Here is a 27,247-nt window from a genome sequence, read left to right as displayed (position 1 = left end):
CAGTGGTCAAAGGTCAGGGTGACCTCATATGAGTCCATAAAAATATACAGTGGGGCTACAGCCTGAGGATATGCAATTGGGTAATGAGTTAATTCAATTCAATTGTTTCAGCACCGAATCATGAAATAGATTATCCCCATGCACTTAAAGTTGACACCTTGTAAAATTATAGCGAAATCCACAACGAGCAGCACTGACAACTGTGGAGGAAAAAAAACTATTGTACTAGAACTAAGAAACCTCGAGAAGCAGATTCAATGTGAGCAGAGAGAGGGAGAGAGAGAGACAGAGAGAGAGAGAGAGAGAGAGAGAGAGAGAGAGAGAGAGAGAGAGAGAGAGAGAGAGAGAGAGAGAGAGAGAGAGAGAGAGATTTTGCCACTGGTTGTTAAAATAATGCATATGACGCAGGTTAATAATAATAATAATTTTCATCCTTGTTTTCATCTGATCTACATATTGGATGGAATAAGACGTGATCACAACATTAATAAATAAACATTTCAAACATCCCTGTCACAGAGGTATCATTGGATCCACAGTGTGAGCAAGACAAACAGACATTCATTCACTCACCACCTGCACAGGGGTGGAGGCAGAGACCAGTCTGGGTCAGATACGATCAGAACTCTCTGCATAGTGAGATGCCTCCAGAGGTAAATGAGACCAATGTTGTTGTTTTCATCTTTGCCTTTTTGCAGAAAGAGTTCCACAGAAGTCTATTTTCAGTAGAAGAGGAGGAGTTGGTGTTACATTTCCCTAAAGCTGCACTAGAACTAGTTAAGTTAGGTGTTAGTGGTGAACACTGGCACAGACAGTCCACAGAGCAGCATCAGGATGGAAGGGATCTTCATTGGTGTCTTGTGTCTCTCAGGTCAGTGAATTTAACTGTTTGTATGATGTCTAACAGGAAATCTGAATATAGAGATTAATTTGAGTCCTCATACATAACAAAAACAACTGGTTTCATCCTCAGGGTGCCTCACCTTCTCCACATGCCTCCTCCATCAGTACCACTTTGTGTCTGATGCAATGAATTGGACTGAAGCTCAGAGCTACTGCAGAGAGAAGTACACAGACCTGGCCACTATTGAAAACACTGAAGAAATGAAGAAACTTAAAGACACAGTTTCTGCTGCTGGTAACAGCTCTGAGGTTTGGATTGGACTGTACAGTCATATTGACTGGAAGTGGTCAGATGGGTTCAACCAGAGTGGAGCTGAATATAGGAACTGGGATCCTACTGACCCCACAAATCACAAACCCAACAATGAGCTCTGTGTGATCCAGTTAAATTCTGGCTCATGGTATGATGCTCAGTGCCATGACCAGCATCAATTTGTCTGCTACAACGGTAATGATGTGCTTGATATTTAATCTTTACAATACAACATAATATATAAGATGTGATTTTGAAAACCATTGTGTGATCTCAACAATCCCTCTCTTGTTCTCAAACTTAACTGCAGGAACATTAGAGGATTCTGACTTTGTGCTGGTGAATACAACAAAGACTTGGTCTGAGGCTCAGAGGCACTGCAGAGAACACTACACAGATCTGGCCACTGTGACGAACGACGCTGACAACAACAAGACACAGAACTTGATACCCCATTGCAAAAGGGCATGGATCGGTTTGTACAGAGATCCTCAGATTTACTGGTCCGATGGCAGTAACTACTCTTTCAGCTCATGGTATCAAGGTAACAACCCACTTGGCTCGATGAAAGTTGTATGTGGTGTTGCAGATTTGAAGGAGGGAGGAAACTGGAGGTTATGTTCCTGTGAAGAAAGAAAACCATTTGTCTGCTACAGCATGCGTGGATGGTGCTTCCTTGAGTGAAAGAGAGAGAACACATCCTGACATTAGAAAAACAGTTATTGTCTCAATAGTGACTCTTATAACATGAATGCATTAATTAATAATTAGATGATGTGTGTTCTGTCTATTGTTTCTTTACAGTGAGAGAAACTAGAAATGTCTTGTGATGTACATGTGTGTTATCACTTCATGAATCTGCTCTGTGATGGTTCTTCAAGACAAACTGACACTTTGGAACATTTTGACTCTGTCTGGTTTCAGACTCCTTCACTAATTCTCCTGGTGAATGAGATTTCAGCTCTTAGCTCTCAGCAGTTTTTTTTTCAGATTTAAAAGCAAAATTACTAAAATAACTAAACAATTAACTGGTTTTGAATTTACTGAAACCACTGTGTTATAGAGAATTGATTGGTAAGATTAAGTAGATAGACAAAAATGTGTAAATTAAGAAAATGAATCAAATAAAAATATGTAAATGCAACATAAATAAATGACTTATATGTTCTTCTATTCAATTTTTGGGCATAATATACTTGAGCAGCACACATTAGTAGCTTCATTAAATATATGTATTGAAATAGTGACCAGCAGAGGGGGGAAGGGTGGAGAGGTGGGTGGAAAAGAGGAGAGAGAGGGCCGGAGGAGACGTAGGGGAGAGACAGACCAGGAACAGTTTGGTACACATCATATTTAATCTCTGTCAGACTAGTTGTTAAAATGAGAATGATAAGAGTGATATGCATGCAATGATGTTATTAATCATAATCACACTTATTGTTGTTGTTGATTGTCAGATCTGGATCCTGCAGCTCTAGAGTCTGAGATACAAAACTATGGGAGAGAAAAATACACTAATTTTGAACTATGTCCTGTTACTTCATTTCCATTTCTTCTCTTTTCATCCTGTGAAATTTCAGTAGAGTTCACACACGCACGTGAAGAAATTCACGCACACACACACACGCACACACACACACACACAGACACACACACTTGGATGACACCACAGGATCAGTATGGAAATACATGTGGTGTGGTTTTCTGTAATTTTTTAAATGTCTGAAGAAGTGGCAGAGTGGTGAGTAGATAATGAATGAATTTAAAAATGTTGGGGTGAAGCATCCCTTTAAAGTCTATACTGGCTGCTTGTAGTGCATGTGACTGACTCTCACTGCTTTGGGGAAATGTCAGTGACTCATCTGGCCTGGGATTTTACCACAGGATTTTACTTGTCTGCGGCTGCCCCCTAGCGGCAATGTATCACCCAACACGATGTTCCTTAAAGCGTTTTACTTTGAAGGTTGTGTCCGGAAGTCCTGCACCACACGCCGCACGGAGAGCTTGACGGTGGCCGCTCAGTGGTCCGGAGGAGCTCCAGCAGCACTCAGCCCAGCCGCTTCCCATCCCAGCAGCTCTGCTCTGTAGGTGCGGACATGACAGGAGGTCGGGTGTGTTAGCCTGGTAGTCAGCCGGTGATCGGGCACAGGCCGCCGCAGCAGCAGAAGCAGAAGCAGCAGCATCCATCTGAACGGGGACTGCCCCACCGGCCCCGGCGGCTGCGAGCTAACGTCAACCCGCTGACTTCACCGGCGTAAAGGCGGTGTCAGGGACGAAGAGGCGCGGCGTGGTAACACGGGGCCTCCGGCTTCTGCGACTCGGTTTTTTACGGCTGCCCTGGAGAGTTTAGCACGCCGGAGCAACATCCTGCTGCGATGGGTGAGTAGGCAGCTAGGCTAAGCAGCTAACCGCAGAGCCCGGTTAGCTAACAACAACTGTCCTCACCGTGTACGTGACCGGGCGGTCGGTCGCATGAGTCGACTACGATCCTGTGTGGCTTGTTTCATCTGTGTGTCATGTGTGTACCGTTCATCGCTGCGTGGCTGTCATAGGAAAATGCTGCCTGGAGCCGAAGCGCGTGTACGTGCACGCGCCTCCGAGCTCGGGGTGGGGTGGATGCCCCTGACTCCATCATCATGTTTCCCCCCCCCCCCCCCCCCCCCCCCGCCTGCTCTGTGGAGGATGAAGTACCCGCCCTCCCCGTGTCCCGTCTCCTCGCCCGGTGCGGATCAGCTGGGACCCGAAATGGCTCCGAGGTCCCGGCGACCACATGGATTCCCATCCCCTGAAATGGCAGCGTGTGGCTGATGGTGTGGATGCCACTCCTCCATCCCCACAGCTGTTATGCAATAGGATCCAGCAGCAGCAGCAGCAGCCCACTCTGTGATACTGTTTATACTGCACTGCTCTTTCCAGTGCTACTGTCCGCACTGCCTCTCGACGGTGGATGCTCTGCTGATGCGTGTGCATGTAGAATTGAAGCGATCCCATTTGAAAACCAGCATCCCTTAGAGGAGGCATCCTCTAGATTGCATCTAGAGCAATATGCATTCGTGAGGTATCTCATGAGGTCTGAGCTCCGGGCCACGGATCCCCCGTGTGGTCGGTCCTGATTAACAAATCGAGGGACGGACGGATGTGTGGGCTGTGCGGTGCATTAGCAACTCCAGGAAACAACCAGGTCACTGCAACAGTGTCTGCAACCCTTATGCAATCATAGCATCACCTGGCTTGTAGGCACGGCACTGACATGAATTTAAAAGATAACTCCTGCTGTTACCACATTCACTCTTCTCTATTGCTGATCCATAGTGTACAGGGGGAAGTAGTGTGTCAGCCTCCCACATCCTTAGAGTTCGATCTGGACCAAACCTGATGGGGTCAGTCCAAATCAGGTTTTGCTGAGGTCGTCGACTGTGCAGGCCGAACTTAAAGCAGTGCTGTGATTCGACATGCAGCCATAGCAGAGCTCTGCACACCGAGTCAATATGCATCAGGCTGTAACACATGTTCTGCATTTAACCTTGTTGTTGTCTGTTGGCTAAGACTGTAAATAGATCTGTATGGAGCACAGATCCAGCGAAGTGGTGCCACACTCTTGTGGAGAGGAGGAGCTGAGTTGTCAAACATGACACTAATGCAACTCTCTGAGATGAACCCAGAGGGAAAAACCTTCATTAAGCTCATGGTTGTTATTAAAGATGTGATGAGGAAACAGCCTGCAACTAGTTTTCATTTATTTTAACAGAAATGACTAGCGGATCATTTGTAGTAGCATGTGATGGATGCTCACCACTTATAAATCATTGTGGTTGACATGGCTGGCAGGGCAGCGGATTGTTGCCAGGGAGAGTCAGGGGGAGTTAAACAGTCCAGCTTTCTACAAAATCTAAAGGGGAGAAGATGCTTCAGCTAAATTAAACTAGTTTCCTGCAGTTTTAGCTGTGATGAGCTGCTCTGCTCGTATTTCCATTTACGGTGTGTTTCAGGTCGGGCTGTTCCTGCTGCGCTCGTTCCCCTCGTCTCTCCGCTGTGAGCGCAATGCATCATGGTATATATTGCTCAGTTAGTGACCATCGGTTGTACACCATTTTTCATGATGCATTATGGGAAACAATGAGCGCACTGTAAAGGTTTAAAAAAACTTTGCTAAAAATTCGGACACCACCTTAAAAATGGAAAACTCACTTTATAGTGCACTATATAGATAAGTTAGAAGATATTCAATCCATCCACTGATCCACTTTTGGAACCCATCCCATTACACACTTAACAGGTTCCAGGTTCCAGTCTATCATAGGAGAATAGAATTTGTTTTAGCCAGTATGGCTCTAATTGCTATAAACCGATTCTGCACGTTATCAATATGCAGAATCTGTCTGCGAGGCGTACGATCTTGGGGCCGGAAGTCTTCTGGTTTCAGTTAATAATTTGACAAATCACGACTGAGTGGGCAGGTAAACAGGGCTTGTGGAGAGCAGAGGAGGTAGAACACATTAACCGAAATGTATCGGCCACTGGCTTTTAATTCATCTGCGTTCAAATGCAGATAGCTGTTATTAGAGATTAGCAAAAATGTCTATTTGAACTGAAATCAAGGTATGTCAAACAATAGATGCAGACTTGGCTTGGGTATCTGCTGTCTACACTTAATGCCCCAAACTATTGGAGGATTGTTCCTCATGAGATGATAGCTACTGGGCTCAGTTTGGTTTGGCTTGCCTCTTGTCACACCTGGCTCAGCTTGAGAGTCCCAGATTGTATCATGCTCCTCATCTCTACTATCATCTCCTCCAACTAACCCTTTCACCAGATATTTATCCAGCAGTGGTTGTCACCTGTTTTTCATAAAATGTTTCTCTTTGCAGACAACCTGAGTGAGGCCCTGGAGAAGCTGAAGCTAGCGTCGACAGACAGCGCCACTGACAGCGTGGAGAGCTGTCTGGACTGCCTGCTCAAGGCTCTCGTCAACAACAGTACGTAAAGCCTGGTTTACACTGAGGGTTTAGTAAAAAGACAATTCATTTCGTCCTGGAGAAATCACCGAGGCAGTCTGCCTACTCTGGACCAAGGGCTCTAAGGCCCAGAGTAGGCAGGCTCGTGCAGTACACCATAGTACTGCTGTACAATGTGCTTTCTTGTGTTAATAATATTTTTACATTTTATTCTGTGTCCTATTTTTTTATATTTATGCTTGCACATAACACACCACAGCAAATTCCTTATATATGTCATCCAACTTGGCAATAAACCCTGATGCCTTCTCATTAATGTGAGATCAGATGTTGATAAAAGTAGAGTGGACCTCAATGGCGCTCATACCTCTGCCAAAGCTGAACAATCCTATATATATATGTATGGTACAATTCCTGACTGTTAATTATACTGTTTAAATCTTTACTGACTGTGATCGATGGTGGACAGTTTCAACCATATCACCCGAACATGAAAAACGTCTGGTAATACCTTAATTTCCCTGTCATAACATGCTGCAGTGGCAGCACTATGGCAGCACTATGCTTCCATAGTCAAGAGCATTGGAAATAAGTTTGATTACTTTCTCCTGTAAAATTTACTTTTTGTGTTGTGTGCCAAACAGGTTAATCAAATTAACTGAAATGAACATAGCTGACCACTTTAATGTCACATCTTTTTTTTATCAGCAATAACCTTCAGTCAGAAAATGACATGGCAGCAACGGTGATACTGATAATATGTTGGCAATTTGTATCTCTGGAAAACTTCATATGATTGATATGGTTTTTTGTTTTTCCTCTGCAGACACTGAGGCCAGTATGAAGATCCAGGAGATGGGTGTTCTCCCACGGCTCCCCACCCTGCTGAGCCCCCAGTCTTCCTGCACTCCTAAAGTAGCCAACATGATTGCTGAGTTGGCTAAAAATGGTAAGGTTTCGGTTTCCGAGTCCATTCCTCCCAGGAACATCCTGACTTTCTCTCCTCTCATTTGTCATTGTTCAGATTTTACACTTTCTATTGCAGTTTGATGTATGGATTTGGATCAACTGTGTCAGTGATATTTCAACAAATTAACTGTTTGAAGAAATGTCTTTGACTAACGGATCATTTCAGGCCAGGGCTAGTTTGTGCAGCCCTTCTTGGTGTTTTAAAAATAAGCTCCGAGTGTGAGGTTATTGTGTAAGGAATCAAATCTTGCATATCTGCAGTGTCAGTTAGCTTCCATTTCCATAATGCCTCAGTGTGAGCTCAGGAGAAGCTTTTAAGTAGCGAAAAACAGACATGAATAGAACTCGCGGCAAGAAAAGGTTTGGACAATGAATGGGTTTTAGCAGCTTTCAAGACTGCAGCTAATGATCACTCCTCAGCAGTTTGCCAGGCTTGGCAACAACCCGCTGGCATTATCTGTCACCCCTTCCGGAAATGTCTGCAAGCAGCCAAGTGACTGCAGGGCTTAAGACAACTCCCCTTTCTGCCTGATGCTTTTGAGCTGATGGGATTGTTTTAGAGCAGAACCAGGCAAGATTGAATGTAAAAACATGTTTAAATCACCACACACATGTGCCCTGCTAAAACCCAACAGATCCACCCCTACTGCCCAGATACAGATCTAGATGTTTCCCTGGGTAAGATGTTTTACAGATAGCTGGGTGAGCTACTATGATGATTCATGGTTTGGGTGTTATTGTCATTTTTATCTGCCACTGTCACAGCGTTAAGCAGAACTGGAAAGAAAATAAATGTGTTTAGTTGTGTCGTATGAAGGTGTTCCACGCTTTCCAGTAAAAAAAAAAATACAAGTTCACCATATTAGTTGCAGGTGATTCAGCAACAGATCAGTTCTTCATGGAGACAAAACACAGACTATAAATGTTATGGTATCATTTAATATATTATCTAGGTTAGGTAGTTTCATTGTAAGCGGTAAATACACATTTTAAAGACATTATTTCTGGAAATTGTTAAATAGTAGTTTTTATTTTTAACTGGGGACATTCCAGTCCGCTGAGAGTACAAGCCACCCCTTAATTTACAAACGCATACATCTTATGGTATTGCAACCATAAACTTTTCAATAAATGAAAGGAGTCAGGATTCTATCTGATTTCCTGCATTTAAATTCAACCTTTTGTCATTTTAACTTTCACAGTTGAGTTATTTTATTAAGGAATCTTAGTTTGGGCTGCTGCTGTTTTTTGTTTTCCTGCAGAGCTCGGATGTACCACTGTGTTTCAATATGTTGATCATTCTGTGTTGCCCTAACTTCAAAATGCCTTGGAAATGAAATGTAGGCCGCAACATTTGAAACCGACCCTATCATCAAGTTCTGCTTCAAATGTGTGTCTAATGCTCTTACTTTCCAAAGTTTGTTCTGACCTGTTATCCAATATCCCCCCTTCTCTCCAGAGTTCATGCGGGGTCCGTGTGTGGAAGCCGGCCTCATCCCTCCTCTAATTCAGCTGTTAAACTTCAGCGACCAGGAGGTTTTACTGCAGACCGGCCGAGCTCTTGGCAACATCTGTTATGACAGCCGTAAGTAGGAGTGTGCTTTGCTTAGGGAACATTGAATCCCTCATGAGCCTTGTCATCAATGTCACAGACCTAATAGAAGATAAGTAATAAAAATGATGCTGCCTTTGGCCTACAGTGGTTTGATTTTCAGGCACACAAGCCTTTATTAGGGTTATAGGACTGTGCAGGGAAATATAGTTCAGGTCTTAGTAACCACATTGGTATAGAATTCATTTCTCCAGACACTGGTTGGTTGCTTACTTGGTACCTGTGTTACTGGAGTCCATGTGAAAACAGACATGGTAAAGGTACTATACTATACACACATGCAAACTACACAAGCTACACTGCCATTACAAACCCTCCTATTCTCCCAGTGGTCGTTGATGACATTCAACCCACAGACATTTGGGGTTGACTTAAGCTCGTAACCTGTTGTTAACCCTCTCTCCACCTCTCCGTTTCTTTTATTGTTATTTGATCATCAACGTCCTGACTTCGGGTTTGTTTTTCATATGGCTGTATTGTTCTTACATGAACACGACTTTATTCACAATGGTTGTGTTGTTCTTATTTGCACATTTGAACTTGCATCAAAAGGAAAGAAGTTTCCGTTGTACAGTAAAAAAGCTGCTTGAGTGAGCTAAAGCTGTCTTTCAATGTTAATGTTGCACGCCTTATATGGTGTTGGTGTCAGTGTTTTTATATTTTTAATAATTCTATTATTTCAGTTTAAAACTTTGAACATTCCCACCACATTTGAACTATTCTGCGATAATACTGATGACGTTTAATCTTTGATGAGAGGACTTCAGCTGAATAGGCAGTCCTTCAGTGTGGCCCCTCACACTGATTAAAGAATATGGGTACATGCATTGTGAGTGGTCAGATCTCAGATGTGTGAGCAATGAGTTTTGGGTGCATTCACGCCTAAATTTAGAGCTGAACACTGATCAGATCAATCAGGGCAGATGTTAACAGGAGGTCCGAACAGGCTCACTTGCAGCTGAAAGACTTCAAATTCCATATATGACTGAGATAATTGTAGAACTGGCATTTATATATTTTTGATAATTTAAAACTTTTCTTTAAATAAGTCGGAAAACACAAGTTAAAGAAAACAAAAAGCTGGTAGCAGAACCCAGAAAAAATTACTAGTACAATAAAATAGAATGTATATGTGCGAAACCAGTAGTGAGTGGGCATGGCCTCAAAATTCTCCTCAATGTGGTAAATAAATGGATTCCTTAGTTTGTTAAAGGTCCCTGTGAAACACATCGGTATTTAAAGAGTGTAACAGGTCTTTGATCCAATGAGTAAATTTGGGTGGATTCTTATCTTTTCATTTCATTAGTATGAGCCTGGCTATTGGTGTAGGAAAGGCAATTGAGTCAGTGGCCGACTTAGACAGTGCAGAAGAGTTCTGGGGAACTCCAAAGACAGTGATAAACGGACATGGGTCAACAGGTATATTTAAACATTCTAATATTGTTTTAAAGATGAACGACCATGCATTTAGTTATTCTGTGTTTGAACTACTTGTACACAAATCCATTTTCCTGTATCGTCTTTGAAATTGTGTGCTATAAGAAACACGAGTGAATGTGTCGGTGGAGCGTTTGAGTTTTGACCTCTGGACCGAGCAGTGGAGTTTAAGCCTGATTTTGTAGGCAGCCTTAGAGGCTTTATTCACAGCTGTCAGTTCTGGTGCAGAGTTCCTCGTCTTGGTGAAAAGCTGGGTATCCGTGGAATCTGGAGGGATGTGACATTTGTTGGAGTGGAGGGGGGTCTCGGTGAGCTGGCACGGTTTTATGGGGGACGCACTGAGAGAGTGTGGAGAAGCAGCTGCTGACTACCTTTCCAGAAACCCACAGTGATATGTTATTAACACCACACCTTCCTGGTGTCAAATGTCCCAGTCAGTTTGTATCATACCTATACAACATCATCCAAATTTTTGACCAACGGTTTGGTCTTCTTCGTCTGATCTTAGTCAAAGCAAATTTAAATTATTTTATTTGGTGAAAACATTTAAGTCTGTTTTTAGTCACTAGTTATTATCATTATATACCTGTATTGTTGGTCTATTGCCGTTATTTAATCCTCAGGACGTTTTGTTGTTGTAGGTATCATGTACTATACAATAAGTGTAACCACTCGAGCTGTGCTAGTTGCAGTTTATCAACTTGTGCAGGGCTTTCCCTATAATAGTACAGGCCTTGCAGACTGCCAGGTCAACAAATACCTTCACCAACAATGTTTTCATAATGAAACAATACAAATAACGGCAACAAAGTAAAGACAAGTAATATTAGTATTCAATTGTTTGGAAATCATGTGTCATTGCCTGGGCAACTTTTAACATGAAGAGAATCCTTTGAAATTCCTTTGGTTCAAATCTAGCAAAACCCTGAGCTTGAGACATCATGAACAACAACTGAGATCTCAAAATAACACAATATAGCTGTTCAGACTAGTGTTGTCACGATACCAAAATTATGACTTCGATACTATACCTGCCAAAATATCACGATACCCGATACTTTTGATACGATACCACAAATACGATACGATACTGGTTTATCTGATAGTAATAAATAAAACATCTGTAAGGTTCCCTTTTTTACCAGCTTGTTCCTGCCCAGCTTTTTGAACACTTAACAAATGGCATTCATATTAGTATTAGCCTACAGGCATACACATAAGTGAAATTGTAGGTTATTTAGCATGTATAGCATTTTCGTTCTTAATTTTTTTCTTAATTCTTAATTGAGTTTAACTTTGACAATGAACTGGGCTACGTTCTTGCAGCCAAATTGAAATCTAGATCAACGTCTTAAACGAGAATACATGCAAAAGGGCAAGAACACATTCAAGTGACTGGGGTGTAATGTTTCTAAGTGCGCAAAAACACACACGTGTAACGTGAGGGAACGTCACGTTAATTTGTCAAATCAGCATCGTATCAGGCCAGCATGATAAAACCAGGAGCCGTGACAAATTAACGTGACGTTCCCTCACGTTACCGTTCAACATATGAACACTGTACAGGGAGCCACTGCAGAGGGGCTGAAGAGCCGCGGGTTGCGGCCCCTGGCTCTGGAGAAAGAATGACTTTTTTTACTGCTCCGCCATTAAAGAGATGCGGACGTCAAAGCATTAGTTGCGCCTCACATTCAACCTCCCGGTCGCGCGCCCCACCTGTTATGTCTCCGCCCGGTCGCGCCACATAATTTCCAGATTTCACTTCTTGCATCTTTCTTTTCAATAAGTCGAGAACGGTCGGCAAGAGCCATGTCTCCCCTAAGATCACACGCTGTGAGTGAGGGCCGCCTGCTTGTGTGAGAGCTGGCAGCCCCGCCCCTCGCAGTCTGCATGCAGAGCGACAGGGAGCGGAACAGAGAGTGCGCTCTGATTGCTGCTATTTCAATGAAGTACCGGTACTAAAAATATGCAAAACCATATAGTTTTTAACGTAAGGGTACCGCGGTACCTTTCTAGTACCGGTACACCGTGCAACACTAGTTCAGACATGAAGAAATCTCTTTATCTTTTCCTTCGCTGACAGTGTTAGACATGCTTGATGAAGTAAATACAGAAATATATTTAGATTTTTCACTTTCCCCAGGGATTTACATGCCGTGCACACAATAACAGGTGATTAATTGTTGGTCTTCTTTTAGGCATCTCTCACATAGGCTGATATCCATAGTGCTAGCTATGGACCAGCCGTAGCTACATTCTAACCCTGTAAAGCTAGCACAGCCTTGCACTTGGCATTTACTCAGGCTCCTGCTGGTCGTTGCTTGAGATCTGTGAAACCTATTATTGTCTGTGTATACCCGTTTCACTATCAAGTGTAAAAGTTGAATATTCAAGATATTCACCCGAAAATGCCACCACAAGAGTCCTACCACCGCCTCTTTGTGGAACAAGGCGTTGAATCAGCAACAAGAACAGCTACACATGAGCGTTTGTGTAGAATGTATATGACATGTCCTTGTTGCAGAGAGTTCCGGCGTGGCACGCTGTCACGAGTGATTAAAAGCAGCAGACGCACTGATACTGAGAGGAGTGACTCATGTAACACTTGGTTTGGCAGCTTTTCTACCAGATAAAGCCCTCCCAGAGAGACGGCTGGCACTAGTAAAGAAACAAAGAAATGAAAGATACTCGATGAAGGCACTTGATGAGCATCGACATCATAGGTGAAGTGTTCTGGCCTTCAGAGGACTACAATCTGGAAACAGACACAGCATAAAGGCCTCATGGAGCCAAGCATGTCCACGGTCGATGGTCTTTATTCAAGCTTCTTCTCAGGTTTTTGTTGTTTTTCAAGATTGCAGTTCCTGTGATTTTTGCTGTTGATTACGCTGAGTTTGAATTTTTTGGCTCCATCGAAACTGTATAATCTGTGCAGGGTAAGCTTCAGCTTCATTCTGTTTTATACCCTGGAAAGAAAAATCTTAAGAAAAGGGAAGAATTATGGCCTCCAATGTTTTAAACAAGACATTAAAGGAACCTCCAGGTTCTTGGAAGGATTCTTATAATGAAACAATACGCCTCACGTGAATCCGTATTCATGTCATATAGTTGTGATCATAATTCTTTCCTTTACATTTGTTCTACTCAGCATTGTGACTCTTTTTACAGCTTTGGTTTGCACTGATTTATATGTTTTGCACTGCTTTCTCTGCATTGCTTTCATATGTATTTTCAAGTTGTGGTTAATTTTCATTTTTATTTTTCCTTTGCTTTGTGGTTGATTTGTGTCCTGGCCTCTTTGTTTTGCAGATGAGGGCAGGAGTGCCGTTGACCTGGCAGGAGGGGCTCAGATAGTAGCTGAACACATTAAATCCCTCTACCAAAATACTGAGCCGGAAAATGAGAAGCTCTTGACTGTCTTTTGTGGCATGCTGATGAACTATAGCAATGATAATGGTAATGACCATCTTCCCCCGAGAACAACTGTTAACTCATCTCAACTAATCAGCGAATGCTCTCTTTCTTACACACAGACAATAGGCTTGAACTGAGCCAGAGGATTCTGTGCTTTTCTGACCTTTTCTCCTCATCTTTCTACCATGATCTCTGTTGCTTTCTCAACTTCATCTCTGCGGTAATCTGGAGTTATACGAGGCAGCTTTCATAGGGGTCGTTTTTATAAGGTAGAACTTCTCCGTGCTGTTTCGCCCCTTGTAGTGGCATGGGTCTAGTGATGGCAAGGTTAGGTGTTGTGGTCGGTCCACCACTTTGGTCCAAACTTAAATACATTAACCTCAACAACTATTATGACGATAACTACAGAACCTTTGGTCATACGAGATTAGCATTTCAACAAGTAGCATTATCCACAAGCCCCTGAGATTACTGGCACAAAATCTTATACAGACATTTTGGTTCCGTGATCATGTATCCTTATAACCTCAATACTTGACCAAGTACCTGCAAAGCTAATGACATTCCAATCAGCTTCAGCTCTACTGTGTATTTCGTGCTAATTGGCAAATGTTATCATGCTAACATGCTAAGCAAACAATTTTGAGCATCTGCCTAACATCAACATGGTAAAGCTTAAAATTATAAGGATGGCTCATACCGTTGCAAGTACCGTCGATACTCTAAAATGTTTAAATTTTTTAACACTGTGTAAAAAAACGAATACAATCTCCGAACAGGTGAGCGTTTTCGCTCTGTATAAGAATTCATCTTGTGTAAACTAAGTGCTGTGGACGTATGTGTTAAAACAGGATGCTTTCTCGAACTAAAACCAGCTAGTGAGGCTGGTAGGAGATCCAGTCTACCAGCTTCCCCTTTGCTCCCAATATTTATGCTTAGCTAGGCTAATGTCATCCCGACTCCAGCTACTTAGTTCACACACGTTTCTCATTTGGCGATTTGAAACAAAAAAACTAATCTAACTTTGTAAAATGTTAGATATACATCTATCTAAGAAAAAACAAAGTCTGTTTTCACTGAAGTGATTTCATTTTATTATCTATAAAAGGTTTTTCCGTTGATCCTGCTGCAGAACACAGGCTTTCTCTTCCAATTGTCCTCATCCTCATAACATCCTCATTTTCGATCATCTTAACTGTTTTTCACATTGAATTTTACACGATCAACTGTTTCAGTCCGTTTAAAAAGGTGAGAAATGTGAGTGTTTTCCTGGGGACATATTCTTTTCTGGACTATCCTGCAGTTTGTGTCTGTGATAACGAGGCTTGTTGAGAGCAGCAGAATATGTGACGCGACAGACTCCGAGCTCCTGCCAAGGAATCTTTTGGCACTAGATGATGGATCTGTTAAGCTGGGTGATGGGAGGGTTGGCACTGCACTAACAGGATTGATACTTTTTTGAAGCTTTCTGCAGCTTTCAGCAACTTTCAGCACGTCGCTGACTCTTCATATTGAGCTAATGTTGAAAAAACCTCCCATTCTACCACACAGTTAAATGGAATCTTTCAGGAAAAATGCATTTATCTCTCTGTGACAACAAGGGCACCCTGAGCCTGAGTAAAATTCTAACAAGGTAGAAGCGTGTATCTTAGATAAATATAAGACACAGAGCAATTCAATCTTTACATTTTAATATATAAAAATGATGTAATTATTTTCATTTGTTTTTTAAATAACTGATACCTATTAAGGGAGGTATTTAATAGTTCCAAATTAAAATATCTGATCTTGGATTACATTTCATAATCATATTTGATTTTTATGATGTTCTAAATTATACTAGTCATGGTCTCTGAGAATACTACATGTAGTATTAATACTCAGCTTGGAAATTACTGGAAATGTTATCTCTTGGTGTAAAAAATGACATTAGCTTTAAGTTTTAGAAAATTACTGTATTTTCCTAACCTGCTAAAGACAAAACACACATTAAGTGTGGAAATACATTCAGGCGTATGTGGGTATGTATGAAAACTTGAAGGTTCTGTGTGTGAACCTCTCAACATTGATGGATTAGCTGCTTTACCTTGTTAATACTTTAGATGACACTATTGTTGAGTTGATAAGTGCCTTCTTCTTCACGCTACACCACGATTTGTTCGAATAGCATTTCTCAGAATGCTAATGCTACATCCCCTCTGTTTTCAAGTCCAGTTTGTCCATATAACTCAATACAGTCACAACTAATACTGCTGTTCAAGGCTGAACAATCACTGTTGATTAAAATGTTCCGACTCTGTCACACATGGTTATCTCTTGACCTCAGCTCTTGATTTCAATTTGAACAGCGGATCAACTGCCTGTCTGTGTCTTTGTGTGCTCCAGATTCCTTACAAGCCCAGCTGATCAATATGGGTGTGATTCCCACTCTGGTGAAGCTGCTAGGCATCCATTCCCACAACACAGCCCTGACAGAGATGTGTCTAATTGCCTTTGGGAATTTGGCCGAGCTCGGTGAGTATATCTAAATATCAGTTTATCAAGCAAATGACGTTGTGGAAATCTGAAACAAAATAATTGGGGATCCTTGCTCTTCAATGCCTCTGTCCACAACAGTCTGTGTCCCCCTGCCGGCTCAACTGTCAGCCAATCACACATATGTTCATACCTGCACTTACTGTACATCTTGTTTGATCAGATCAAAGCCTTTAGTGGGCACATCAGCTCTGTTTGCAAGGTGTTGTTGTTTTTAGCCTGTCTGACTTTGATAGACGGGTGTGTGTCTGTGTGTAAGAGAGAATGCCGTTTGAGGGATCTAGGTCACGGTGGGTCACGCCTGTGATGACCCTCCTGTGTTTTTCAGAGTCCAGCAAAGAGCAGTTTGCCTCCACCAACATCGCTGAGGAGCTGGTGCGTCTCTTCCAGAAGCAGATCGAGCACGAGAAGAAGGAGATGATCTTTGAGGTCCTGGCTCCACTTGCAGAAAATGGTAATGGGCTTTTTTTTCTTGTTGATATTTCCTTTTGGGCCAACAGGCAACCGCCTAGCGCTATATCTCCCATCGACCACGGCTTAGTGAGTGATTGATCAGGTTGAGTTGTGATCACATTACACAATTTTTTGCAGGGCCTCAGGAGGTAGAGAAGGTCTTTCACAAACCAGAAGGTCGATGGTTCGAACCCCGGCTCCTCCAGTCTGCATTACTGCGTAGAGAAGCACTGCAGACTTGTACTTTAAAGTGCTCCGAGTGGAAAAGGAATATATAGATACAGTCCTTTTACCACTTGCCAGATCTGTGTCAGGAGTTTCCTCATTGCTCTTTCAAAATAAATGAAGGAATGGCTAAAACTGGTAAAATCAAAATAACAATGTGATGACTTCATGAATAGACTTTAGCCATATACCTTGTGTTGTTACATCCTCTGTATCAGGGAAGCACAGAGCGACTGACTGCAGTGCTCCCTCATGTCCACCTGCTGTGTAGACATTTATCTGCACAGTCATGCTAACCAGGCTCGATGCTAACAGCACATTCATGCCAGACAGAGCCTGCATTCACTCAGCTGTTCTTTTTCAAACATGGCAGTGTGTGGGTGTGGGGCTGTGTGTGTGTGTGTGTTTCAGCAACAGTAAAAAGCATCTTACTGGCTGTGGTTGTTATTATGTCAGGAACACTGGGTTCTCCCACATTGTCAGTCTCCAGGACAACGTCCTGCTGAACTCTGCTCTTGAGGAATCGCTGTCTCTGTCTCACACTCCCTCTCACACTCCCTCTCAGTCTCTCTCAGTCTCTCTCTCTTTCTGTCTGTCTTTCTGTCTGTCTTAACTTAACCCTATTGACGAATGTAATGATTCAAATGCAGTTTTAAAGACAAATATTTCTGTCTTTAACCATGCAATATCATGACCTAAAAAGTATTGGCATAACAGATTGTCCTACAAAACTCAGCTGCTCCGTCATTGGGTTTTGAAACTGATACAGACATTGATATTGTCTAAATAATGTATATTTTAATATGAATGCATCAAATTAAGATAAACCTTTGCATGAGTACGTTTTTCAAATAACATACCAAGTAGTTTCCACTCTGATCGCTATTGGACAAACTATGCAATAGTCGATTTTGAACTCTTTATCCTTAACTTACACCAATACTGACATATTTTAAGCTACTTGACTCGTATATCAGCTGTGAAGATTTCTGGTTCTAACTCTGCTGCCCTTAAACCACTGGAAGCCATTTACATTGAGACTTCCTGAATAAATAAAGCTCCTCTGAGTAACTAGTCATCTTGCTTCATATGCTGTGCAGGCTGTTGGTTTGCTGGGCTGAGAAGAGTCCCATGTGTAATAATGGTGTCATACGATGCACTTAGCAACAGGAGTTTCAGACCCACCTTCTCACCGTAGCCTCCTCTGAGCGTTTCACCCCCCGTCTCTCGCCAGATGTTATAAAGCTGCAGCTGGTGGAGGCCGGCCTGGTGGAGTGTCTGCTGGACGTGGTGGCTCAGACTGTGGACGGAGAGAGGGAGGAGGACATCGCCCAGCTCAAGACCTCCTCCGACCTCATGGTTCTCCTGCTGCTGGGAGGTGAACGCCAGGCTTCGACTGACACAATGATACAATGTTGACTTCTAGAAATGGTTTTAGTTTCATCAGCTCTGCAACAAACCTCACAGGCTGGATTTGTCCAACATTTAAATTCATGTCTTGCTTCCCTCAGTTCCAGAGCACAGGAATCCATATGATGAACCTTGTGTAACAGTAGAAATCCATACTTTGTGCAAAGGCTCATTCCCGTTGCTGCACAGACCTTAGAGCAAGCTGTACAGACCATAAGGAGACAGGATCACGCTTTACCTGACTCCATTAGTGTAGACAAAATTTCACCTGCACACATCTATGATCATGGATATCCTCTGTCCTGCACTGATGTAGAGAATAAATAATTCAGGCCTAATGTAAATATTTTATTACCCGCAGAATATGAGTGTTATAAATATACATGCTGGCCTCTCTGCCGCTAGTCTGACCAAACCCTTCAATTCAGACGAGCGTGGTTACGTGGTGCTAAAGCAGCACCATGCCATTCTTAGTCTTATAGCTGACGAGCAATCATTAGTCAATATGCTTCACTGATGCAGCTCCTTTAACTCGTCTTCACTCTGCTGTATAGATGAGTCCATGCAGAAGCTGTTTGAGGGAGGAAAGGGCAGCGTCTTCCAGAGGGTCCTGTCCTGGATACCATCCCACAACCATCAGCTGCAGCTGGCGGGGGCCCTGGCCATCGCCAACTTTGCTCGCAACGGTAAGCTTTGCTTCACACACGCTTTAACATGAGGCTGCCAGAGAAAGTAGAGCAAATAAATGAGAATACATCGTGGGACAGTCCTGCTTTAAAACAGCCATGAGGTCCAATAGAGAAAATGATAATTTCAGAGCATAACATGACCTGGATGACTGAGAATCTTTATAGTTCTATTAACAACACGAACAACATGAGAATATAATGCAATTCCACATCAACCTGAAGTTTACGATACTGTGCTGGCTGTTCTGTCATAGAATGGTGTATGATAGAAATGTAAGGCGCTTGACTATATAAATATATTTCACTATTGACTATTGACTCGTCCATCTTTCCAGCCCAGGTCTTGTCTGACGTCCCAGTGAACTAAAGTGTCCCGTTTTTTATTTTGTCTAGATGGGAACTGCATCCACATGGTGGACACTGGTATCGTGCAGAAGCTTCTGGAGCTGTTGGATCGGCACGTGGAGGAAGGAAACGTCACCGTGCAACACGCAGCTCTCAGCGCCCTGCGGAACCTGGCCATACCCGGTGAGCTGCTGCATCAAGTCAAACATTCAACACACACACACACACACACACACAGGTTTATGTTAGTTTTCCATTGGTTTGATTTAAGCCTGTGATTAAATCTCCCCTGTGGCTTCTCTCGTTCCAGTGGTCAACAAATCCAAGATGCTGTCAGCGGGCGTAGCAGACGTGGTGCTGAAGTTTTTGCAGTCAGAGATGCCTCCAGTCCAGTTTAAACTTTTGGGAACATTACGTATGCTCATCGATACACAAGGTAGCACTTTTATGTTAACTTTAAGCAAACAGATAAGTGAATCTAAAAACATCCTGTCGTCATGTAGCACGGATCAGATAATTATGTTTAAAGTCCCTGTGAAAGATATTCTAAATATAAGTTCTGTTCCCTCGGCTGTGTTGAAGCTTTGGTAAAACCATCATGAGAGATTCTTAGGTCAGACTGTAAGAGCCTCAATTCTGAGTAATAAAGATACACAGAGATGATAAGTGCTGCTCAAGAAGGTGCAGATGGTTTCATATCAAAAAGTCTGAGAGATTAAAAACGTGGTTCAGTGCTGTAAATCCTTCAATCGCAAACTGGACTTTAATGAGAGCCGACTGCACAGATGGCCGTAATCTCTTTATGTGTTTGTTTGTGTGTGTGTGATTGTGTGTTCAGCTGAGGCAGCAGACCAGTTGGGAACCAACGGGAAGCTGGTGGAGAGACTGGTGGAGTGGTGCGAAGCCAAAGATCACGCAGGAGTGATGGGCGAGTCCAACAGGCTCCTGTCAGCTCTCATTCGACACAGCAAGTCCAAGGTGAGACGCCGCGCTGCCCATCTCCTCTGTGGGGGCCGAACGTGTCACAGCTTCACTTTGTGACCATCGCTGAATAAATACAGCCCATAATGCAAAACTTTAAAATACTGCAGTTGCTAAGGTGTTCTCTCCTGTCCAGAAGAATATCTGATGTAATGACTGAATCCTGAAATATCAGTCAATCAATCAGTATAAGACCGTCACACCTCATTTACTGAGAGAATATTGTCCAAGCAATGTTTCTCCAGAATGGTTGAAAACTCTCAGCAGAGTTATTTTAGTTCCATTGTTATAGGTGCTGTCAAAAAACCCTTTGATGATGCACTTGCACGTTAAGGAAAAAACCCTGAACAACTGTGCCAGCAGATATTTTCTTCATCTAACATTTTGTAGTGTTTGCAGCCATGCCTACTAGCTGGCACTCTTCTTCCTTGACAGCGTTTGTTGCTGCGTTTGCACCTTCATCCTTACTCCTAATGTATGAGCAGCACCAGGAGAGTTGCCATGTCAGATCAGCCTCCAAAATCAACAGTTCATTACAGAACAAGTAAAGAGTTTGCTTGGTGTCAAAACAATATGAATAAAAATAATATATGCTTCGATATGTGGAAGAAATATTCAGTCACTTTTTCTCACACAGGCCTCAAACAAATGATGGTGTCGAGATAAACCTAGATGTGAATTATCAACAGTTTTTAGATCAAACCACTGAGTTAATAATATTAGTCACAGCTTTGTTTATCTATAGCTGTTCACAAAATGATTTCCTAAAACCAAATTAAAATTTTAAACGTTTCAAAATAGTGTGTCTCAGCCACACTAATTACAAAAGCAAAAACAAAAAGGTAGTTATATTTGAAATAAAACCATGCAAATGAAAAAAAATGTCATCAGCCTTCACATTTTCTTTCACCCCTGAGTTGATTATGAGAGATGCAGCAGCTCAGTTTACAGGAAACACTCCACGTAGGTGGGTTCTTGCAAACTGGCTCAAGTCAACATCCTCTGTGTCTGTCAAGCCCCTCCAGTGATGGGGGGGTAATGAGTCTCTGGCACTGTGATTATGGGAGTTGGAGGCTGTACAGTTTGGGGACACATGGTACAATGAAGGAAAGTTTAAATGATAACTATGATTATGATTTATAAAAATAAGTCTTGTGCAGACTAAATACAGAGCTGAGTTTATTTCAAAGAAAAAATAATTTTGTTTTCGCTATTGGTCAGAGAACTTGCATCCATAAAAAAAAGTATAAAGTGATGGGTTTACTGCATCGGTGATGAATCATTGAATCACCGTGTTGTCAGTAGACACATTCACATCGAAACCATTCGGCTATCAACCTGATTAGGACTGAGTAAGAGCTGCCTTGTCAACAGCCTTTTTCTGATTTATCTTAACTGAATGTGGTCATAATAATCAATTAAGGTCACCAGTTTATTGTTCTTCATGTAAACATTGTCATGTTACAGACAGGAAGCAACTGAGATTCATCAGATAAACAATTATAATCTCTATTTATAAAAAATGCATCAGAACTGTTTTATTCATCTCAGCCTCTTTTTGTGGGTTTCAGGAAGTGGTCAGAACTGTCATCCAGGGAGGAGGAGTCAAGCATTTAGTTACCATGGCAACCAGTGAGCATATGATTATGCAGAATGAAGCTCTGGTGGCTTTGGGACTCATAGCGGCGCTGGATCTGGGTAAGAAGAGAAAACGGATATAGTCATTCACCTATTTTAAAGCACTTCGAGCTGCTATTAAAGGGGCTTTTTAAATAAAGTTTATTATTATTAATGCTATTTGTTGGTAATGAGTGTACGTGATCATACTGCACGATAAACACACACAGACACACAATATTCCCATCACAAAGTATGCTGTCTTTAAAAATACAGCATACTTTGTCCCTGGAGAGATCGGAAAGGAATTTTGATAGGGTTGAAATAAACTTCCTCATTTTGACTTCCTCAAAAATGTTTTACGGCTGCTCAAGCTCTTTTTTTTTTGCCTCTTTCGAAAAAACGAATTCATGCATTTTTTGGATATGAAAGCAACAATTTTTCTGAATAATAACTTCTGAGTTAAAACTTTAACTCACATGACTGCCTCTGCTTTTAGAGATTAAGAAGCAGCTTTTCCACATCATGTTCTCCGGACAGCAGGAAACATCAGAAATGCATGAATAATGAAACTCTACTGAAACTCCCCCCACTCTCGACTTCCGTCTTGTATATATGGCCAAGGCCACTGGTTCTGCAGCTTGTTTTATTTGCTCCAAAAACACTTGATGAAAATTCAGCTTACTAATAACGTAAAAGCAGTAGAAAAGACCACATTATATCAAAGAAAATCAGAACGAGTCCAAATAAGCAATAAACATGGTATTTTTTTTGCAACATTTTTATAGATTGGAGTTTAAGCAGAATCATCTGATCGGTCTATTGGGTTTACTGGTGACTGTGACATGCATTGCATCCCCTAAGAAAACCTCGACCATCTACTCAGCAGCACATACTGTACAACACTGTTCATGATGGTGACTCAATGTGTCTGGGTTGCAGTTGCAGCTGAGAAGGACTTTGTTGGAGCCAACCTGGTGTCAGTGCTGCACAAGCTGCTGTCGGATGAGAGGAGTGCCCCAGAGATCAAGTACAACTCCATGATCCTTATCTGTGCAGTCATGGGCTCAGGTAAGACTAAACATATTTCACATATGACTTGGTTTGTATTTCAAATTTGATTAACATTGTCTCCAGTTTATGTGCGAGTTTAACGTGAAACATGTAGTGGGTCCAACAGTCATGTCACCCTCAAGAAAGCAACACAATGCACGTTTTGCTCCTAGCTATACTCAGGCTCCCCCTATAGGTAGGATGCGTCATTCATTGTCATAAATTAGAGTTGTGGTCTGAGCCTCCCGGTGACAAGCTGACGGAGAAAAAAACCGCGACCTCAAAAGCCAAAGAACCAAGTAGACTGATCAAGTTTTGGATTAATCGATTCATCTAACGATAATGTTTTATTACTTGATTAATATATTAATGAATTTATCAAAAATACAATAAAAAAACGTCATTTATATTTATTTAATAATAAACAAAAACAAAGTACAAACTGCATGGCATTATTCCACAAAGAAAAAAAATAGCCCAGTCTGAACTGCTAATCTGCCTTTTACCCATATCTCCCCAAAATAAAGTTTGTGAAAGAGCTTGGTGCATTAAAGTAAAAGGAATATATCAATCTACATTAAGCTGTCCAATAACAAAATAAATGTAAATGATTATTTATTGCATAAATTGATGATTGACAATATGACTTTCCATGTTGGGCTGCTGTCAACTCTTACACAGGGGGCCATGACACACAGTAAGCACTATTGGCTGCTGTAAACGCCAATCAATATCAATAAATCTATCCCATTTTATTTTTATCGCCCATATTCCCAGATCACAATTTGTCTCATCAGGCTTTAACAAGGTCCCCTTAACCCTTAACAAACAACTATCAAAAAACCCTATTGACAGGGGAAAGAACATAGAACCCTCAGAGAGAGCCACATGTGAGGGATCCCTCTCCCAGGACGGACAGAAGTGCAATAGATGCTGCGTGTAACTGGGAACATCGACATAATAAACAGTATTTAAAACATTGATTAGAAGAAACAGTTTGTATCATAATGGAGGAATGTGCCAATTCTTTAAACATAAGAAAATATCCACAACAGCTCCCTCCATAACTTTGTGTTAAACATGTGCAATCAAACAGCTATCTGTTTACCATATGTATTGCTGTCGTGTTACTTTGTTGATACTGTTAAGGTGAAACTACATTTCCTTTGTGAGATGTTTCACATTAAATGTGTTCCAAAGGCGTCGTCCCTCACTTTTAGGCTTTTATTGTGAAACACCTGGAAGAAGTGCTAAGGGTTGTATGGTGGTAGCTTAAGACTGAAATGGGGGCAAAGAGACAAGCACTCATATTTCTGAGAAACCGCAGCAGAGTCACTTGTGTGACATCTCTGTGTTGATGGACTGTACCATTTATTTGAATACCTCTTCTGCATTTCAGAGCCTCTTCACAAAGAAGTCCAGAGCCTGGCTTTCATTGACGTGGTGTCCAAGCTGAGGGCTCATGAAAACAAGACGGTATCACACCAGGCATCGCTCACAGAGCAGCGGCTAACTGCCCAGAGCTAAATGACTGTGTCCGAGACCACTCCCCCCCCACCCCCCCACCCACCCCCACACTCACCCACCCATCCACCCACTCACCTACCCACCTAAATGCCTGCCTGACCACCTTATCACCCAATGACACCTCATGACTGCGCTCCTCTGTGCCCCATTGTCACGTGCCAAGGTACCATGTCGCGTTAACTGCCAGCCAGACACACAGATGTGTCTCGACCCTCTGTCCCGCCCACCTCCGCTAGGGTTAGACTGATGTGGCTTTTAGAACGCGTGCACTTTCAGCGTCTTTTCAAATCACAGATCTTAGTTTTTTCGAATATATAGTTTTTATTTTTATTTTGAATGAGTTCAAGCGAAATGAGAGAAAGCTTCGTAAACAAATTTTAGACCATGGGATACCAAACCTCTCCTGTTAGCCATAATAAAGAGATTTGTTTTGGGTGGGTCAGATGATTTATTTCAGGCTTCACAGTCTGACGCCCCATAATGCTCAAGTAGGGGATTTATCTTGAGGTCAAAACCACAGACTTCATGGCATCTTTTTTTTGTTTTGAAGTGAAGCATCAGTCAAGCCCTAGTCCCCACCTCTACTTGTGCATGCATCTTCTGCTACAAGTAGCTCCACAGGAGCTGAGGCGCCATAGACAGCCTGACGCAATAGATTAAGAGACACTCTTTTACGACCATAGCTGTGATTCCATCCGCCGGTAAATCCATCAGTGAAAGTGTGCACAAAAGAACAACAAAAAAAAAAACCTTTACTGTTGTGATTCATTTTTAAGAAAACGCAGCCATCTCTGACGTGCCCAGTTGTGTCCCAAGTAGCTCAAATATAAACTGACTAGAAACTGTGCATGTTTTAGTCCTGTTGAAGGTGTGCCAGTGTTCATTTTACCTCTCTGCCGCTCGCATACCCCCAGAGAACTGCCTGCCCCCTTCTACTCACACCTCCACTCCTCTTTTTTGCAGCTTGTTTTTTAAGACTTGGGTCAAGAGATTTGAATCCGGGTAGTTAGATCCACAGTTTTCCAAACCAACTCCCCCCTGGTCCAGCAGCTCTACAGTTACAGTTCAGAGGCTTCACACAGGGTTCCACCCCGTCACTGGAAGAGAATCATGGAAGAGCCGGGTGAAGAACAGGCCTGTAGTCAGGTCAACAGGGGTGCACAGATCTCTGCAGGTCCAGTACTGTCAAACAGCCTATGTACGTAATGTTGAAAAATACAAACTCACAAGGTAGCAGCCGGTCGTCCTCATGTGATATAAAGTGGGAGGAAATAAAATATTGTGGGGGCAAAGAAACAAATATGTGATTTAGCCTGACTCTTCCATTCAAGTCAATACAAACCACGTAAATTAAAAGATGGGGCATGGTGTTCAATGTCTCGAATTTAAGAGCTTTCTCTGTCCCAGACTAAATCAAATTCTTTTGTTTCTTTCCATCCACTTGACCATTTTCTGCCACTTGGCATTCTGCTGGGAAAATTGTGTCTTCGACATCGGACCAATCAGCGTTTGACACTTTGCATTGTCTACAGGTAGAAGTGTTTGGTTTTTTGTGCTCTGGACCGAATTCAAGAAATACAGAAGTGTATTGCGTTCACATGAGAACAAAAATCCAAATTTTCCTCTTAAGTGAAAGTGATGGACTTCATCTGTTAAAAATATTTCTGGATGAGCAGAGAAGGGGGTGTAACCCATGAAGAGCAGGGAAGAACAAAATCAAATTCATGCTGGAGATGTCAGAAGATGTTAAAACATCAGGCTCAGTCCAGCATCAGGACTCACTTTCTTCGGCAGACAGAAAAACATGGGCCGTCATTTGAGCAGAACGAACTAAAGCAGCCACATAGATGAGTGTGTGGTCTGTTTGTGTGTTCGTGAACGTGCAGTGGGGATTCAGTCGCCTGAAGCCAAGTCTGGGATCTGGAGAGAACAGGAAAGCGAGCGCCAACACAGATCAACGTATCACAACCACTGCAAGTCTCTCATCCATTCCTCTAGTCAAAGGGAAAAACTGCAAACCCACACATCTCAGCATGTCCAACACTGTTACCGACACCCTGTGTTTCCTGGTCTGGGCCTACACTTTTTGTTTTGTTTTTAAAAGGTATGAATGGTATTTATCAGATTTGTGCTCTTCTAAAGACACATGCCAGTCGAGATGTATCCATAGTAACTGCGTAATAAAATACTATAAACTTAAATGTTTGTTGTAAATGTCATGAGTTGTACATTTGGAGGATTGTAACTCAGCAGATAATTAAAAGATAATAGCTGGTCAAGGCTGGTCTCTTTTTTTTTCTTGTCTTCTCTTTGTCTCTGTTGTCCTCATACACAATGAATCTTGAATGTGGATTCATATTTCAGATTATATATATATATATATGTATATGTATGTATGTATGAAGGTTTTTTTTTTGTTCCCAATAATTAGCAACAGTCTTATTTACTGACTGAAATGTCCAGCTCTAATAAATGAGAAATGGTCAAGTCCTTGAATGTAAATCAAAGTTAGGTCCGATTACTTTGAAATGTAGCCAGTCACTGATTACAGATTACATTTAGATTTGGATTATATATCAGGAAGGTCCAAAGGGAGTTTCTGGCACAAACATTCACTTGGACTCATGGATGACCCGTTTGAATAAGGCGATCAAAGGTCAAGGTCACTGTTATCTCTCAAGCAATGTTTTGCCTTGCGAACGTGATATCTCAGGAACACCTCAGGGGAATTCTTTCAAATTTGGCACAAACATTTACTTGGACTCACGAAATAAATGAATAGATTTTGGTGGTCAAACAGCAAGGTCACAGTGGTCTCACAAAACATGTTTTTGGCCTGATTTTGATATCTCGAACGCATTGAGGGAAT

The 27,247-nt window shown here is 42.0% G+C and overlaps 2 protein-coding genes and 1 long non-coding RNA gene across 4 annotated transcripts; 2 read left to right on the top strand and 1 right to left on the bottom strand.

Moving 5' to 3' along the window:
• The first annotated feature begins 581 nt into the window (after positions 1 to 581).
• On the top strand, positions 582 to 2,299 carry LOC128430317 (lymphocyte antigen 75). Its single transcript, XM_053416361.1, has 3 exons — positions 582 to 871; positions 974 to 1,351; positions 1,467 to 2,299. Exons 1-3 carry the CDS (start codon positions 835 to 837, stop codon positions 1,838 to 1,840), a joined length of 789 nt encoding a protein of 262 aa, XP_053272336.1. The 5' UTR covers positions 582 to 834; the 3' UTR covers positions 1,841 to 2,299.
• An 859-nt stretch (positions 2,300 to 3,158) lies between these two features.
• rap1gds1 (RAP1, GTP-GDP dissociation stimulator 1) lies at positions 3,159 to 26,657 on the top strand. 2 transcript variants are annotated; one of them, XM_053416315.1, is made up of 15 exons: positions 3,159 to 3,535; positions 6,025 to 6,132; positions 6,938 to 7,060; positions 8,540 to 8,665; positions 13,439 to 13,585; positions 15,929 to 16,057; positions 16,407 to 16,532; positions 17,991 to 18,134; positions 18,721 to 18,852; positions 19,249 to 19,383; positions 19,511 to 19,636; positions 20,039 to 20,178; positions 21,753 to 21,879; positions 22,741 to 22,869; positions 24,251 to 26,657. In XM_053416315.1, exons 1-15 carry the CDS (start codon positions 3,532 to 3,534, stop codon positions 24,376 to 24,378), a joined length of 1,824 nt encoding a protein of 607 aa, XP_053272290.1. In that variant the 5' UTR covers positions 3,159 to 3,531; the 3' UTR covers positions 24,379 to 26,657. The 2 variants fall into 2 exon arrangements, with proteins under 2 accessions (XP_053272290.1, XP_053272291.1); XM_053416316.1 differs by lacking the exon at positions 13,439 to 13,585.
• Positions 21,600 to 22,403, bottom strand: LOC128430284 (uncharacterized). The gene is made up of 2 exons (XR_008333986.1): positions 22,278 to 22,403; positions 21,600 to 21,869 (listed from the first exon to the last, which is right to left on the bottom strand). It is a non-coding gene; the product is annotated as an uncharacterized LOC128430284 (long non-coding RNA).
• Positions 26,658 to 27,247: the final 590 nt, after the last annotated feature.

Source organism: Pleuronectes platessa, chromosome 23 (assembly GCF_947347685.1).
Source record: "Pleuronectes platessa chromosome 23, fPlePla1.1, whole genome shotgun sequence".
NCBI lineage: Eukaryota > Metazoa > Chordata > Actinopteri > Pleuronectiformes > Pleuronectidae > Pleuronectes > Pleuronectes platessa.
Note: the sequence above shows the minus strand (reverse complement) of the source record. Positions and strands in the feature narration are given on the sequence as shown.